The sequence below is a fragment of the Muntiacus reevesi genome, chromosome 2 (assembly GCF_963930625.1).
Source record: "Muntiacus reevesi chromosome 2, mMunRee1.1, whole genome shotgun sequence".
Classification (NCBI taxonomy): domain Eukaryota; kingdom Metazoa; phylum Chordata; class Mammalia; order Artiodactyla; family Cervidae; genus Muntiacus; species Muntiacus reevesi.
In genome coordinates this window covers 238,046,619-238,063,317 of record NC_089250.1, presented here as the reverse complement: position 1 = coordinate 238,063,317, position 16,699 = coordinate 238,046,619, and the positions used below count along the sequence as shown (strand labels likewise).

The window sequence follows — 16,699 nt, the reverse complement described above, 5'->3', positions numbered from 1 at the left end:
AAAAACTAAAGGTCAGTGGGACAATTCCCCCAGATTCTCCGCCCCCTCGTCACTCCCACCCCCCCCCCCCCCATGTAATAGGGCCAGGGGGAGTCCCAAACAGCAAGAACCACTTCCACCTGCCTACCAGAGCCCTGGGTTCCACCTGTGACCTTGGGCAAATCACAAATCACAGCCCCCTTTGAAGGAGCCCCTTCCCCAAAGAGGCTTGTCCAACGAGGCTGGGGGGTGGAATAGGAAGAGGAAAGTCAGAGTCCTCTATCTTTTCAAAGAAACAGCGCAGCGGGGGAGACGGGGACCAGGAAGGAAGAAAGGGTCTTACTCTTTCTCCACGCTTCCTCCCTCCCCGCCCCCCTCTCCAAACACACAGGTGCCAGACAGCTTTTGCGAAAAAACTAGTTTGCAAACACACTCCGACTTCTGGGAAGCTGCCCAGTTCCACTCCCTCTCTTTACTCCCCCATCCTCGGCAGGGAGCTGATTCTCTAGCAGGTCCCAGGGGCTGCGGGCGGAGGCGGGGGTGGTGGGCCCAGGTGGGAGCAGGGCAAAAGTTGGCGAGGAGCGGCCCGATCCTGCCCCGAGCCAGCCTGACTCCAAGACTTCCGCAGCTGCAACGGTGGCGGGACTCCACCTTCCCGACGTCCCCCCCCCCCCCCCCCGGGATCCTCGGGCGAGGTAGGAGGACGCGGCTGCGCTTGGACTCCGGAGGGCCCCTCCGTTCTCCTGGCACCCTGCCCTCGGCTCCCCCACGATCCGGGAAGACGCCAGGGCGCCCCCGCGTGGCCGGGTCGGAGCTGAGTCACCGAAACGCCGGAATCGATGCGAGCGGGTGGCAGGAGCTTGGGGCTCCGCAGCCCCTCGAAGCCGAACCCAGCTTCCTTCCAGCTCGCCACTGGCTCCAGAAGCCGAGCCCCCAGGCCGAACTTCAGCCCTCGCGCCACGGGCCGCAGCCCGCCCCTTTGCCAGTCAGGGCCCCCGCTCACCGCGGGTCCGGCGGGCGCCGCTCCCGGTCACCGCGCGGCTGCCACTCCCTGCGCGCCGGACCACTGGGGCATCCCAGGGCGCTCCTCTGCTCGGCCAGGCCCGCGGGCGCGGGACGGGCTCAGGGCGCTGCCCCTGCGGCCATGGCCAGCTCGCGTGCTCTCCCAGCCGCTCGTGGTCCGGTCCTCCTCCCGGGCCGGGCGGGCGGCGGCGGCGTTGGCTGCCGCTCGGGCTCCTCCCTCGGCCGAGGAGGGGGGCGGGCGTGGGGCGGGAAATGGGAGGCGAGGCTGGCGCTTCCTGGAGGGGCGAGCGCTCCCACGGGTGGAGCGGGGGCGCTGTCCCGCCCGCCGCCGGTGATTCGGACCCCGCGGTTGGCGCACCCTGGCACTCTGGGCTCCCAGCGCCTCGGAGCCCTGTGGGTTCGAGTCGGGGATCCCAGGATCCGAACGTTCGAGGCTGGAATCTGAGGGTCCTAACGTTGCCCGCTAGGACTCCGCGGATCGGAACGCGAGGTGGCTCGCCCTCGCCCAGGCCGGCCTCGTCCGAGCTGCGGGCACCTCCGGGTTGCCTGCACTGTGCGCCCGGGTTCGAGGGTGGGCTCTGCCCGGGCCTGCGGGGCCGTAGGGCGCCGCCTGCTGCCTCGATCCCAAGGGCTGTTGGACTCAACGCTGCGCCCTCGGGGGATACACCACGGGGTTTGGTTCTGGGCTGTACTGACAGCACAGGGATCGCTGTGTTTTCTCTCCACCCCTCCCCTTTTTTCTTTTTTGCTTAGTAAAAGAGCTCGGCGTTTTCTTGTCGCCGCCAGGGACTGGGAAGATGACACATACCACACATACGTATTTCTCTGACAGACAATGGGATAAAGACAGTTCGAACGGTGCCTGCGACTAGGCAGCGGGAGGGCGACTAGGCGGGCCCCCGAGAGCCTGGCGCCCAGTCCACCCTTCGGCGATGGCCCTCTTTCCTTTATAAGAGGCACCGATTTCGAGCTGCAGGTCAATCGACAAAATTTCCGTGCCCGTTCCCCCGCCCCTCTCCCCAGTCCAGTGCTCCAGACAGGAGCCTCATTTAACCAGACTGTGGAGGACAGGTCTCCGGACCTCCAGTCCACGTCCAAAGCCCTTGGCGCCGGGGCTCACGGACTGGAGTTAACCCGGAGCACTTGGGTTGTGAGTTTTCCATTCCAGGCAGGCGAGGGTTAACTGGGAGACTCACGCTGCAGCCAGCGAGCCTCCCTCCACGTCTGAGTCACTGGCACTTTGCAGCCTTAGAGGGCGGCTGTTACACAGCCCCAGGGCTCTGAGCTTTGTTCTCCGCCTGCCTGTTCCCCCATCCATCCTTCTTTCCTACAAACTCTCTGCTTTTTCTTCCACCTAAAAGTCCTCAAAGCCCTCAGCCCAGCTGTGGGGCAAACCAATCCAAAGTCATTCTTAGACCCAGCTGCAGCCGCGTTTCCTCCAGGAAGCCTTTCCTGATAGATCTGACCCCTAGAGTCCCTCTCCTCTCCTTGCTCCAGAGCAGAAGAGTCAGGCACTGGGATGGATGGTGGTGAATCTAAGCTGAGAGTCCCTTCCTCGAGGTGCTCACCTCTCAGAGGCAAGACCATGGCCCAGGCAATCATACTACCGTATGAAAAGTGCAAAGGGGACTTCCCTGGTAGTCCAGTGGCTAAGCCTCTGCACGTCAAGTGCAGGGGGCCCTGGGTTCGATCCCTGGTCAGGGAACTAGAGCCCACAAATAAGAATTCCTGTACCTCAACTAAGCATCCCACATGCCACAAAGAAAATCAAAGATCCTGAGTGCTGCAACTAAGACCTGGCTCGGGCTAATTAGTTAAAAAGTATAAAATTATAGTGATGGTTACACATCTATAGATATATTCAAAACCATTGACTTGTATACTTTAAAGAGGTGAATGCTATAGCATGTGAATTATATCTCAATAAAGCTTTAAAAAAAAAAAGTCAGGAATTAAGAGAGTGTACAGGTCAGTTGTTTAAGGCCAAGTGTCCATCACAGTGGATTCTAGTCTGTCTTTGATCCACACACAATACGGGGCTGTTAGTACAAAATGTTGAAGTCTTTTCTTGCCCTGATAGAGACTTCTCTGTGCACAATTGGGAAGCCTCCATTTCCCTGAATAGGCTGATAGGAGGGTGTGTGTGTCCACGTGCACCCATGGCTCATGGATTAGACTGACTTGAAGCAGCAGCACCTGCGTAGGAGGCCCTGGCTGGCCTCAGGTGTGTGTGAGCAGGATGAGGATGGAGCGTGTCCAATAATCTACACTGCCTCTTAAATCACCCCAAGCATCATCATCTCTCATGGCTCTGGGGGCCTGCTGGGCTCAACTAGGGCAGTTCTTGCTCAGGATTTCTCACAGATTCACAGTCAGGCCTTGAGTTATCTAGAAGTTTTCTTACACATTTATCTGGCAATCGATGCTGGCTGTCAGCTGGGACTGCAGCTGGAACACCTACCTGTGACCCTTCCATGTGACCTGGACTTCCTCATAGCATGGCGGGAGGGTTCCAAGTGCGAGTATCCAAGGGAACCAGGTGGAAGCCTTATTATCTTTCCTAGGACTCGGCTTTGGAATTCGTATAATGTTACTTCTGCTGCAATCACTGGCTCGTTCCATAGGCCCCGCCTCTAGGTGAGAGGAGTTTTTAGGAATCATCCTCATCTTTAGGAAGAGCATGTGGGAGGGGAGATATTATGGTACCCATCTTTGGAAAATACCATCAGCCCACAAAGGGGGTTGATGTAGAGACACATTAGAGATAGAGACATCCCACTCCAGGATCTCATGGAGAGGTGGGCGTGGCTCACCCCACTCCTACATCTTAGGCACGGAGTTGTGGCCCCTGGTTTGAACTCCAGCCTGTCCAGTGACCGCCTAGGTGAGATCACTCAATCCTCTAGGCCTCAGTTTCCTCCTCTGTAAAATGGAAGAACACAGTTAGTATCTGGTGTCTAGCCTGATACCAGGCATGCCTGGACAATAGGGCTAGTCTGTTGTTATTGCTACTTTTAAGATCCAGGGTTGTGGTCACTCTAATACAGAGATATCTCCTTCTAGGGTCAGGATGCCCAGGATTTCCCCCACTTCCTCGGGTTTGCCCTTTATTCGGCCCCAGACATATCCATCAGCCCAGGTCTTGTACTGCAGTTTGCAAGTGTGTGCAGGTGTGGTGACTATGGGCACAGAAGACTGAGGCTTCTGGCCTCCAAGACTCAACCTGAGGACCCCATCTGGCCTTTGTTCTCTAGTGAAAGTTCCTCTTCTGTCACCTCCTCCTCAGGGCAAAGGTCAATTTCTAGGCAGCCAGGGCAGGGCTGGGGCTGGTATGGGATGAGCAACAGGTGTGGCTTCCAAGGGCAGGGTGGGGGGTGGGTGGGGGGACCAGGGCTCCAGCTCTGGAGTCACACTAGGTGGGGGCGGGGTGCTGCACTGGGGTAGCTGGGGGAGGAAGGAAGACCAGCTGCTCCTGGGCCCAGTCCTGGAAGGATCTTTATCAAACCAGCCACCGCAAGGTCTCATCCAGGAAGCTCCAGATATGTCCAGATGGCACACACAGTTCTGCTGGGGCCACCGCCCTCAGGCCTGGCCAAGACTGAGGGCCAGAGGCAAGGCTAGCAGGTCAAAGAGCTCTCGTGCCTTCTTAGGCGCCCTTCTCTTTGAGGAATACACACAGACCCACAGACCAATTAAGTCTCCAGCCAGGACCGTCCCCAAAGTCCTCCCTCCTTAAATGCTTCAAAGTTGGAATTGGAGCTCCACTAAATACTTGCTGTGTGAATTTGGGCAAATCTGGTGCCTCTCTGGGCCTCATCTGTAAAATGGAGGACATTGTCACTGAGACTGTGGCTATGGGTCTAGCGGCGTTCCCAGAGGGTGAAGTCCTGCAGAACTCTAACCAGGAGAGGCAGCCAACCAAGGATTCAGACCCCACCTGAGGCAGTGTAGTGATGGGGCATCAGGTCATCTCGGCACCTGGAGAAAGTAGGTCCTTGTGGTTTGACTCATTTTGCTCATGCCCTCACTAAACAGATGCAGAAACTGGGGCAGCGCCTGTGGGATTCAGAGTCACAACATTTGAAAGTTGTTAAGAGAGTAGATCCTAAGAGTTCTCTCAAGGAAACAATATTTTTTTCTTTTATTTGTATCTATAGGAAAAGATGGATGTTAGTACTTAGCATGGTAATCATCTCACGATGTATGTATTCATAAGTCATTCTATCATACATTTGAAATGTATACAGGGCATGCATGCTCAGTCGTGTCCGACTCTTTGCGACCCCATGGACTGTAGCCCACCAGGCTCCTCTATCCACGGAATTTCCCAGGTTGGAGAAATCCCATGGACAGAGGTTGGGTTGCCTGGAGTGGGTTGCCATTTCCTCCTCCAGGGGATCTTCCAGACCCAGGGACCGAAACTGCATCTCCTGCATTAGCAGGCAGATTCTTTACCACTGAGCCACCTGGGAAGCCCTAAACTTATACAGTGCTATATGTCAATTATATCTCAATAAACTGTAAAGAAAACAAACAAACAAAAAGTTTGTAAAGACCCAGGTTCGACTCCTGGCACTACCGTTTACTAGCTTTCACACACTATGTTTATTACTAGGCTGCCTTTGGGCAAATTAGGAAGAATCTCTGGGTCTCAGTGTCCTCGGGTCACCAGGATCTAATGGGACAAGATAAGGAACATACATGCAAAGGCTTACCTCGCCTCTCTGAGGGGCAGCATACTCCAGTGGGTCGCCAACGTGGCTGCACATCAGAATCACCCGTGGAGCTTTTGAAATACCATTCCATTCTTAGGAAGGGAGTTTAAAAGCTCCTCAGATGATTCTAGTATGCAGTCAGGCTTGAGATCCACTCACCGGTCTGTGGTTTTACTCAGTGCAGCCAGCAGCACTGACATCACCCGGGAGCTTCTTAGAAATGCAGAATCCCAGGCCCCACCCCAGACCTGCTGTATCAGAATTTTCAAGTTAATGAACTCCTCAGATGGTTCAGTGCACAGCTCTTCAGGGCTGACAGTGCTGTGGTTTATTTCAGGGCATTTGCTGCAAGTTTCTTGGAGTTTAGAACTTGGACAGGGCTCAAGGGGAAAGAAGAAGGGAAAACAAGCAGCAAATGAAGAGTGGCTCTGAGCTCTGGGTTCTGCTTGGTGTGCAACCCGCCTGGCCTGGAGCTTTTGATCCACGCTGTTCCTTCCTCAGCTGTGACCTCCATGGTCAAGGGCTCCTCAGGCTTCGAGGAATTCATCCTCCAGTCTTAGACAAGAGGAGAAGGCAGTGCAAACCCTCTCAGTGTGGAGGTTCACCATGATGGTCTTGGTGTCATTTCCCAGAAGGGAAAGACTGAATTGGGGCTCCAGGCTTCCAGCTAAACTTCTTGAATCTTCTACCTGCCCACCCCCTCCCCCATGACCCGGCTGCTGGCCCCACTCCATGCCAGGGTGCCCTGATCCTGGCCCCGCCCAGACTGCTTGTATTGACTGACTAATGCTGACTCCAGGCAAGTATTCTTGGGTGCTTGGCACTTTGGCCAGAGGACTTTCTCCTCCCACTTGCTGGGGGACCAAGGACAACATGGAGGATGGCAAAGGTCAAGGACTGAGCCATCCAGGTGAATCACAAGCTGGCTGGGACATCTCAGGTTCCCAAGCCAGGTGGGAACAGCCTCCAGCATCACCACCTAACTTCTGGATACAGCGGTGAAGCGGTCTCAGGACTTGCCAGTGGGCCAGCCTGCCCTCCAGTGGGGCTCGGTGGTAACTGCACCCTCCCTGCTCCACTTTTCACAAGGGACTGCAGGCTCTGGATGAAGGCTCCCCGGATAACAATTTGTTCAACCTATAGGTAGGTGATGGACAGGCGGTGCTCTCCACCTGCCATTTCAGACACCTCTCCACTTCATATGACATTCAGCCCTAAAAGGGGTATGTAATGAATACCTGATACCTTCTTCATCCTAGGGACTCTGTATACTTGCTCCCTGACCCCTCCAAAAGTCCTGGGAGGCCAGGGGTGTTATTCACATGTAAAGGATCAGTTCCTGGCCTTGAGGGCTGGCAGCAAGGGGTCACATTCCAATCCATGCCCATCTGACTTCCAAGGCCATATTCTTAATGTAGCACCTGCCTGTGGAAACCTTTTAGCCAGGAGTTCCCAGGCTCTTAAAAGGACCAGGCAAGTACCAAGAGAGGGGAGCGTTGGGGATGCTGACAATCTGAGGGATGTGCGCTACATCTAAAGGACACGCTCAGATGTCCCCAGCAAATTACTCTTGAGTAGGAATGCTGGACTCGCACCTAAGAGAAGCTGAAAGGTGAATTTGGGATAAAATTTCCCAATTTAAAATATTGACAATTAAATCAGAGAAGAGTGTAGATATATCACAAGCCAAACAAAGACTGTTTTTAATACTATGAGCTTTTACAATAGCTTCATGGTATAGGTAAGCTTGCGCTTCCCTGGTAGCTCAGATGGTAAAGAATCTGCCTGCAATGTAGGAGACCGGGATTCGATCTCTGGGTCAGGAAGATCCGCTGGAGAAGGAAATGGCAACCCACTCCAGTATTCTTGCCTGGAGAATTCCATGGACAGAGGAACCTGGCAGGCTACAGTCCGTGGGGTTGCAAAGAGTCGGACATGACAGGTAAGCTCTGGAGAGAGGAGGTGACTTACCTGTGATCACGTGACCATGACAGGGTCTGGACTTGACCCCAGGCCAGTGCTTATCTCAGCTTGTTTCTCTGTGTTCTGCCCCACTCTCCAGGCCCCGGGGTGGGGTGTGAACCATTTCTGACTTTGGTCAGGTGGTAGAACACATCAGACTAGAGACTAGAGGCTGGAAGATCACCCACATTTATTGGTCAAACTAGGGTTACAGTGTAGCAGGACCACCCTTGGCCCCTCTTAGAAGTAATGAAGACATGGTGTAACACGCAGCCCCTGGGCGCTTGATCAGATTGTGCTGAGGTAGTGGCTGGATCCAGTGATCTTGCTGGATCCAGTGATCTTTCCTGACTGTCTTGACAGTCCCCGCCCCCTGCACCCTTAGGCCTAGCTTCGACCCTTACACCACACAGACGGGGCCCATTCAAGGTCAAGCTGGCTCGACCTGGAGTTGGGCCCAAAGACCTTGGAAATTAAGGGAAAAGAGGTGATCCAGTTTACAGATGGGAAAACTGAGACTTGAGGCAGGAAGACACTCATTGAGAAGCCTCATGGCTAAATCCCTGGCATGTTAGTGCTTGGACACTCTCCCCAGCCCATTCTGGGCAGAAGATGTTCCCTGGTTTAGCTGCCCTGGAAATGCAATTTATAAATACAGATTTGGTTTTTAAAAGTAATAAATTAGATCTTGGACCAGCCTGAGGGAATATGGCCAGTCACATGGCACAAGACCTGGACATCTGTCACATCTCATATATGCACCACCCATCACATGTAGTGCCAGGACCCATGCCATTGACCCACAGGCCACACTGCAGGTAATGTGCAATGTCACGTGGAATGTTCCCACGTGTGACCTTCCCCATCACACACTGCATCATGACATGCTCATTGTGCTTCATGTTCCCGACTGGTCATCCATGTCCCATGGGATGTAGGGTAGTCATACTCTGCTCTTTGTCACCAAAAATGTCCTCCCTGAAGACTGCTGCAGGAAAAGCGTGTTTCTCCCTCTTGATCCAGGGACAGCCAGCTTTTTTCATGAGCCCTCTATCCTCGTGGATGGAAACTGGCATCACTTGGCTGGATTCAAACGCACTTGAGGGCACCATCAGGTACCCCGGGGGATGACCTGTGGCTGGTTGTCGAAGAAAGCAAAATCCAGCCTGGGCTCCTGGTTCTGCAGATGCTGGGCCATGTCCGGGGGAATGGGGTTATTCCAGAGGCTGCAGGGCACAGAGACAGACACTTAGCACTGGGCGCTGCTCACTTACCCTCTCGTCTCCGCTTTCTGTCCTGCCTACAGATGCGGAAACCGAGGCCCCGAAGGGGAATAGCTGCTCTGAGAGTTAGCTGGCAGGCAAGAGCAGGTGGAAGGCCAGCATGGCTGCCTTCGGGAGATGGTATCCCCCATGCTCACCCCGACTTCTTCCACTCCATCTTTTTTTTTGGCTGCACAGCATGCAGGATCTTAGTTCCTGGACCAGGGATTGAATCTGTGCCCCCCGAAGTGGAAGCATGGAGCTGTAACTACTGGACTACCAAGGAAGTCCCCTCCACTTTCTTCCCCAGAAGCTAGTCTCTTCCCCAGAGCCATGCTCATATGACACATTGTATAAATGAGAAAAAAGCTCCCCTTCTTTATGACACCACTTCCACTGTCTGAAACTGTTGTAATATATTGAATTTTATAGAGAGAGACACTTCAGTACCACTAGAAATGTAATACTTCTATTATGTGAATGGTGTCCCTTAGATGCTGTGCCCTGGTGCAGTATACAACCTATACAACTGGCCCTAATTACAGCTACCATTTTAAGTGCTTACTATGTGCCTGACATTGTGCTCAGGGCTTTATCTAATCATTTAGTCTGCAGAGCAGCTCTCTGAGGTAGATACTATCACTATTGTCATTTTACAAATGAGGAAACTGAGATTCAAAGAGGTTGAGTTATTGATGTGAAATTGCACAGCTGGTAACTGACAGAGCTGGGGTTTGATCCAGGTCTGTTTGCTGCCAAATCCCTGATGAGTGGGTCCAAGTCTCCTTTGATGATCCCCAACCCAGGTCCTGCCTCCTCCTAAAGGAAGACCTCTTACATTGCTGGGCTGGTGTGCTCACCCCACCCCCACCATCCCTGCCCCAACAAGCCCTGTTACCGAATGACTTGGATGCCAGATCCCTGAGCCAGCCCTTCAGCCAGGAGCCAGGCTCCATTAGCTGTGATCCGATTCTTCTCCAGGCTTCCGGATGGACAACAAAGGGAAAGAGATTGACATGAGATGGGGAGGGGGTGGCCTAGGGAGCTTCCTTATGTCTCTTCCCCGGGACAAGGCTGGGGGACACAGGCTCCCCACACATCTACTTAGAGAACTCAACATTCAACAGTCCAGTGGGAAGGCTGAAGACTGGGACCCAGGAGAGCTAATGGATGAAGTGGGGGGAAGTCCAGGAGGGCTTCCTAGAGGCAAGGGCCTGACCCAGTGGCCTCCTGGCTTTCCCCAGGACACAGGGCCCCGTTTGGTCCTCCCACTCCCTTCTGGCTTCCCCAGATGTGCCCATCATACTCCACTCTCTTCAGCCGGCCCATCTGTGGCAGGACCCGGGCCAGCTCAGCAGCTGCCTCATCCCCGAGCAGATTCCAGGACAGCCTGCAGGGTAGGGAGGGGCCCAAAGTCAGCGGCAGGAGAGCAGTGAGGGGGGAGACAAGGTGGCAGGTGGGGAGGGTGGGGGGTGCTGTCCCTTTTGGGGTCCTGTGTGCCTTCCCTGAAGACCTAACCGGGCACAGCAGGCTCCTCCCTACTCCCCCAACCTCATTCCGGAGCTGGTCATCCCACGGGAACCCAGACAGCTTAGGAGCTGGCTGTCCTGAGGGTTCAGGACACATGACTGTGGAAACAACAGGATCTGAACTTCCACCATGCACACGCCTCCCTCCTGACTTTGCCACATCCATGCGCCACCACCGGTATTATTATTTGTTTCACATTTTTCTTTAAATCAGTCCTCTATCCCCTCTCTTATTCACTTTGAGAAATTCATCTTCAGAAACATTTATCACTACTATGTATGAGAAGCCTGTGCTGGGGACCCTAAATAGAAAGTAGTTACAAGACTAACAGCAGGGCAAACAATGGCATTCACTCCTAACTGGAACCTGTGTCCTTCCTGAAGTGCTGACCCCGTGGTCTGCCCCCTGCTGGCTAAAAAGGGAGAATCAGCCATGTTGGGTGAGTTAGCACTGATCCCAGACTTTCTCTTTGTTGTATAAAGTAATGAGAATAATTAAAATCTTTAGGATGCAAACCTAAAATCTTATAAAATCATATGTATCCTGTAGTTAAAGAGATCGAATTTTCTTCTGCCCTGCTCAGGGGTCCAGGTTGGTCCTGGCAGTCTAGTTTATCCCTGCGGCAATACTGCCAGGCCCCAGGGTCCAAGCACCTCTGATTTCCAAGGGAGAGGTAGACACAGTCGGGGGAAGGTTGGGGGCTGCTGGTTTCAGCCACTCTTCACTACCAACAGGTGGTTTGAAAATCAAGGCTCCATCAACCAGGTGGAGTGCTCCATCCAGATGCCTCCCAAAGGGAGAGTCAGGGGCAATGGTCCTGACCATCTAGCTCATCTCCTTCTGGTCCACCTCCCCTCCTGCCCTCCATAGTTAGGGAAACAGGGGAAGAGGCTGCATGGCTTAGAGCAGGGATCCCCAACCTTCAGGATCTAATGCCTGATGATATGAGGTGGAGTTGATGTCATAATAGAAATAAAGTGTATAATACATGTAATGTGCTTCAGTCATCCTGAAACCATCCCCCGCCAACCCCCACAGTTCATGGAAAACTTGTCTTCCACAAAATTGGTGCCTGGTGCCAAAAAGGTTGGGGACCTTTGTCGGCTTAGACCAACAACACTTGCAGCTCAAGTGTTAAAACTTCAAGAGGAGGTTTGAGCAAGAATGACCTTCCCTGTGTAAGATCAGAAGGTCTCCAGGGAGGAAGGAACCAGGCCCCCAGGTGGCCGCTCTCTCTAGCTCCGGGCTAGCCCCCCAAGCACTCACGTGATTTCTTCCAGGGCTGGACAGAGCACGAAGCTGGCGGCGAGGGGCTTGGCAGTCTGGTTGTCAATCTCACACGACTCCAGGCTGGAGAGAAGAAGGGGATGGGATGAACGTGTCTGAGTCAGGGGTGCCCCAGCCTGCAATCAGAGCAGGAGGGAGCAGAGTGGCTAGGGGCTGGGGGTCTTAAGAAAGTGCCCCCCTTTTTTGTCTCAGGTTCCCCCTATACTTGAGGCCTCTGTCACTTCGAAAGCCTTCCCAGGTGTCAAGCTCAGCCAAAGAAGGGCTGCCTGCCACAGCACCCCAGCTGGTCAGAGCAGGCTACTTACTCAAGCTGCCGGAGCAATGGGAGCCCCTGATGGAAACGCGGGACCCCTCCGGTCAGGCTGTTCTCTGCCAAGCTGCAGGGCAGGGGAGACAGCTGTGAGAAGAAGCCCCAGACCCTCCCCGGCCTGTCCCCATGCCCAGGTTCCAGGGCCCCTACTCACCTGATCTTTTCCACGTGTGGGCATCCGTCCAGGGCCTGGCCCAGGCTCAGCACCCCCTCTGGGCTCAGATGGCTGGATGGCAGGCTGGGGAAAGGGAAGGGGTGAGGACAGCCTGGAGAAGTAGGTATAGGTATTTGGGCGGCTAGATGCCCCCAGCCTCAGCCTGTCTCAGGCTGCACTGGCAGACCTTAGACCTTCCCTGGGTAACTGCCGTCCCAAACCCTCTCCCCACACACAGAACATGGGTGGGTATCAAGGGGCCCTGGCTTTGGGATCTGAGATCCCAAGTTCAAGGCCTGGCTCCTCCATGTATGAATAGCGTAATAGGGTAAGCTTTCCATACTTCTCCTGGCTTTAGTTCCCTTGCCTGGAAAATGGAGCCAGTAGAAATCGTGGCCTCACAGGGCTCAGATGAAACCCTGGACATAAACTGTAAAGTGCCGAGGCCATGTTGCGGGGTGCTTTTCTCCGGCAGAGCCCTTTGCTGGCACTTCCTACTTCACCCTCGGAGACTGGCTCACAGGGGACACCAAGCTGGGATCCTTGTACTTCTTTTAGGAAGGAATCTGAGGCTCAGAAAGGGCAGGGGCTTGGCCAAGGGGCTGGTGGCCGAGCCTGGACTAGGCTGGGTCCCCTGATTTCCCTGCCCCAGAGGTAGAGCAGCCAGCCCGAGGACACATCCCGGTTTCCTCTACGGCAGGGCCGCTCAGCGATGGGGCCTTGATTCCTCTAGTGCTCCTGGCGGGGGTGTGGGGGGGTGGGGTGGGGGGCACTTCCCGTTAACCCTGCACACACCACAGACAGGGGGCCACTCACTGCAGGACCCTCAGGTGCCGGGGGAGCCCGTTGGCCAGACCCAGGGCTGTGCAGTCTCCCAGGGCATTGAAGCCAAGCCTGGAAGAGGAGAGGGGGTGGAATTGAGCACCAGGCTGGCTGGCTCCAGACCCCTGCCCTGTGCCTAGTGGGGGACCCAAGCATCAGGTGGGCCACGAGGACACAGAGAGAAGAGGGCAGCCCACCCGGGCAGACACTCACATCAGCTCCTCGAGGTGCCTGCAAAGGGTGAGGGAGTCTGCCAACCGCGCTCCCCCTGCTGGGCCGATGCCATTCGCTGTGAGGCTGAAGAGGGGCGGATATCAGACTCCAACTCCCTCATCCCTCACCCCACCACATCTGCTGGGCCCCCCACCACCCACAGCAGCCCCACCACCCACTGATGAGGCAGAGAAACCCAAAGAGGAGCAGGGGCTGGCCTGGCTCAAGGTCCCCAAATCAGCAGTGCCAGGAGGTACCCAGCCCCACTGCCTGAACACCAGGGTTAGGGGAGGTAGCCACAGTCTCCCCAGACTATAGCGTGGTTGCCGAGGGCCCCTGTCGGGAGGGTTGGCCACTCACTCTATCTTCCTGAGCTCAGGGAGCCCCGGCAGGACAGCAGCTAAGTCCTGGGCACCGGTGTCTCCGATCTGGTTGTGGCTCAAGCTTGGGGAGAGAACAGCAGGAGAACCAGAAATGTCAGCCCTCCACCCATCTTGTCTCCATCCCAGAAGAGGAGGCTGGAGTCTAGAGAAGGGCCTCAACCACACTAGTAAGTCCCCTCATCCTATGTTGGGTGAGGATTCCAAACTCTTGTCTTCTGTTTAGGATGATCCCCCTGCTGTCTGACCTAAATCCTTCTCACTGCAATCAATATCTTCACATCCTATCTTTGGGTCTCCTAAGATGCTGGGTCTGGGGTTAGGCAGTATAGAAGTGGGTGAAGGGGACGAGACTAAGAAGTGAAGCGTGTCCTCAAGGACCTGCTTGCTTTTGTTGTCTTGGGTCTGCCAAAGTTGTCTTGGGTTTGGGGGAGGGACAGGCAACTCACCCCAGCTCCTCCAAGCTGGTGGCAGCTCTGAGAGCCTTTGAAAGGTGGCAGCAGCCGATGTCATCGATGTTGCTGCTGCTCAGACTGGAGAAGCAAGGCCAAGAGGCCTCAGTCAGGAGTAAAGGCATTTGCTAAGTGCTGTACTAAGCACTCTACAGTTTGCAAAGCCTTTATACATTCAAGAACTCATATACCAGTCACAGAACTTTCAGGGGATGAGACTGGGCAAGGTGGGCAGACTGTACCCAATATTCAGATGAGAAATCAGAGGCCCAGGGAGGAGCTGTGATGGGCCAAAGACTCCCAGGGACTCACAGGCAAGGAGGAAATGGAAGCCCAGAGCTGTTGGCCTGGAACAATAGCCTCATTTTTTGGTTTGGCCAGGCCAAGTGGGGGATCCTCAGGCCGGCCCGGCTGAATGTCAATTTCACATGTCTCTCACAACTCACCCTGCTCTAATCTATACAAATAGTGGGCTTTTCCTTAAACCCAGTCTATTTATGGTCTTTTCTGCACTTGACCACATGCTGCCCCTGTTGAGTAGCAGGGGATGGGGGTGAAGGGTGGGGGAGGGAAGGTGGGGGTGGGAGGTACAGTGGGGAACCAAAGGAAACAGCTGACGCCAAGTATTAGTATGAGCGTTGTTTTGCAAATTAATTTTTAGGGAACCTTCTTTAGGTGAATTAATTTAGGGTGAAATGACCTAGTCCTCCAAACTCTCTGAGCTCATATCCCGTGTGCTCTACCCTGCCTTGGGTTTGTTTAGAGTCACAATATTTCCTGTTTTGAAAGACTACATGAAAAGAATATGGGTTATTTGTTTATCAAAGCGGCCAGGGGCACAAGGGTAGAATATCAAGGTCATCAGCTCTGAGGCTAGACTATCACTACTCAAAGTGGGGTCTGTGACCCCCCAAACAGGCATCCCCTGGAAGCTTGAAATGCAGAATCTAGGCCATCCACATCATGAATCAGAAATAAGAACAAGCCAGATCTGAAAGAGACACGTGCACCCCAATGTTCATCGCAGCACTGTTTATAATAGCCAGGACATGGAAGCAACCTAGATGCCCATCAGCAGATGAATGGATAAGGAAGCTGTGGTACATATACACCATGGAATATTACTCAGCCGTTAAAAAGAATTCATTTGAATCAGTTCTAATGAGATGGATGAAACTGGAGCCCATTATACAGAGTGAAGTAAGCCAGAAAGATAAAGAACATTACAGTATACTAACACATATATATGAAATTTAGAAAGATGGTAACGATGGCCCTATATGCAGGGCAGAAGAAGAGACGCAGAAGTACAGAACAGACTTTTGAACTCTGTGGGAGAAGGGGAGGGTGGGATGTTTCGAAAGAACAGCATGTATATTATCTGTGGTGAAACAGACCACCAGCCCAGGTGGGATGCATGAGTCAAGTGTTCGGGCCTGGTGCACTGGGAAGACCCAGAGGAATCGGGTGGAGAGGGAGGTGGGATGGGGGACCGGGATGGGGAATACGTGTAACTCTATGGCTGATTCATATCAATGTATGACAAAACCCACTGGGGGGAAAAAAAAAAAAAAAGATGTTTAGAGACTAGTGACCAAAAAATTCAAAAAAAAAAAAAAAGAAACAAGAACACAGGATGAATTTGTGCACATGGAGGGCTGTCCTAGGACTTGGGCCCAGCCCCTTCTGGCCATCTTCTAGGAGGAAGCGGCGTGTGCTCAGTCGCTCACTTGTGTCCAAGTCTTCGCAACCCCATGGACCTGTCGCCCGCCAGGCTCCACTCTACATGGGATTCTCCAGGTGAGAGTACTGGAGTGGGTTGCCATTTCCTCCTCCAGGGGAACTTCCCAACCCAGGGACCGAACCCACGTCTCCTGCGTTGCAGGCAGAGTCTTTACCCATTGAGCCACCTGGGTAGTGAAGGGCTGTGACGCTTACCTGGGAGGGCACAGGAATGTCCCAACGATGGGAGCCATGGAGCTTCTCAGGAAGGTGCCCCAGGGCTTCTCTGGACGGGTGGTCCCAGCAAAGCTGGGAAGTATGCCCCCCACTCACTCCCATGGGGTCACTCACCGGAGGCTCTGCAGGAGTGTCATGTGGCCTAGTTCTTGAGTGAGCACAGCCAGGGTGGAGCCGCCCAGTGGGAGGTGGCTGAGGCTGGAGGAGAGGAGGCCACAGGAGGACTTAGCGTGGCTGGGCTTGGGTCCCCAACATGGACCCCGAGTTCTCAGCAATGACCAGTGATCTCCAAGACAGCCACAAACAAAACTGCACTGGGAAATTCAAATTCTCTGTACAATTAAGGACATCCAGGCAGCAGCTCTGTGCTCTGAATCACATTGGACCCAGACTACTGATTGGGAATCATAGCGACCACATATCGAGCACATACTAAGGGCCATGTAGAGATGATGTGATACAGAATCATCTCCATTTTACAGATGAGGAACACTGCCTGAGGATGAAGTCATGTTGGGGAGAGAGAGAAAGAAAGAAAAAGAGGAACAAATACAGAACCTGGATCCAGCCAAGCCTGAAGTCAGTTGCCTTGTCATTTTCCATGACATGAGTTAATATAGTTCTGGGTTGGGTTGCTTTGAGTGAGTGTTC

The 16,699-nt window shown here is 53.9% G+C and overlaps 2 protein-coding genes across 8 annotated transcripts in view; both read right to left on the bottom strand.

Annotated features, from left to right (window-relative positions):
• The window catches only part of CPNE2 (copine 2), a 53,020-nt gene extending 51,813 nt beyond the window's left edge, over nt 1-1,207 (bottom strand). The window contains exon 1 of the mRNA XM_065925380.1: nt 983-1,207. The gene's annotated coding sequence lies outside the window, so the exon portion shown is untranslated. The remainder of the gene's footprint in view (nt 1-982) is intronic.
• A 6,652-nt stretch (nt 1,208-7,859) lies between these two features.
• Nucleotides 7,860-16,699, bottom strand: part of NLRC5 (NLR family CARD domain containing 5) — an 86,736-nt gene continuing 77,896 nt past the window's right edge. For 5 of the 7 annotated variants that reach the window (XM_065925379.1, XM_065925373.1, XM_065925376.1 and 2 more), the window contains 11 exons: nt 16,163-16,246; nt 14,087-14,170; nt 13,618-13,701; nt 13,258-13,341; nt 13,039-13,116; nt 12,223-12,306; nt 12,064-12,135; nt 11,738-11,821; nt 10,248-10,331; nt 9,840-9,923; nt 7,860-8,905 (listed from right to left, as the gene is read on the bottom strand). In XM_065925379.1, coding sequence (XP_065781451.1) covers nt 8,791-8,905; nt 9,840-9,923; nt 10,248-10,331; nt 11,738-11,821; nt 12,064-12,135; nt 12,223-12,306; nt 13,039-13,116; nt 13,258-13,341; nt 13,618-13,701; nt 14,087-14,170; nt 16,163-16,246 — 937 coding nt within the window. In that variant the 3' untranslated portion in view covers nt 7,860-8,790. Of the gene's footprint in view, nt 8,906-9,839; nt 9,924-10,247; nt 10,332-11,737; nt 11,822-12,063; nt 12,136-12,222; nt 12,307-13,017; nt 13,117-13,257; nt 13,342-13,617; nt 13,702-14,086; nt 14,171-16,162; nt 16,247-16,699 lie in introns of those variants that run through there. The other 2 variants (XM_065925377.1, XR_010661677.1) reach the window with 2 other exon arrangements.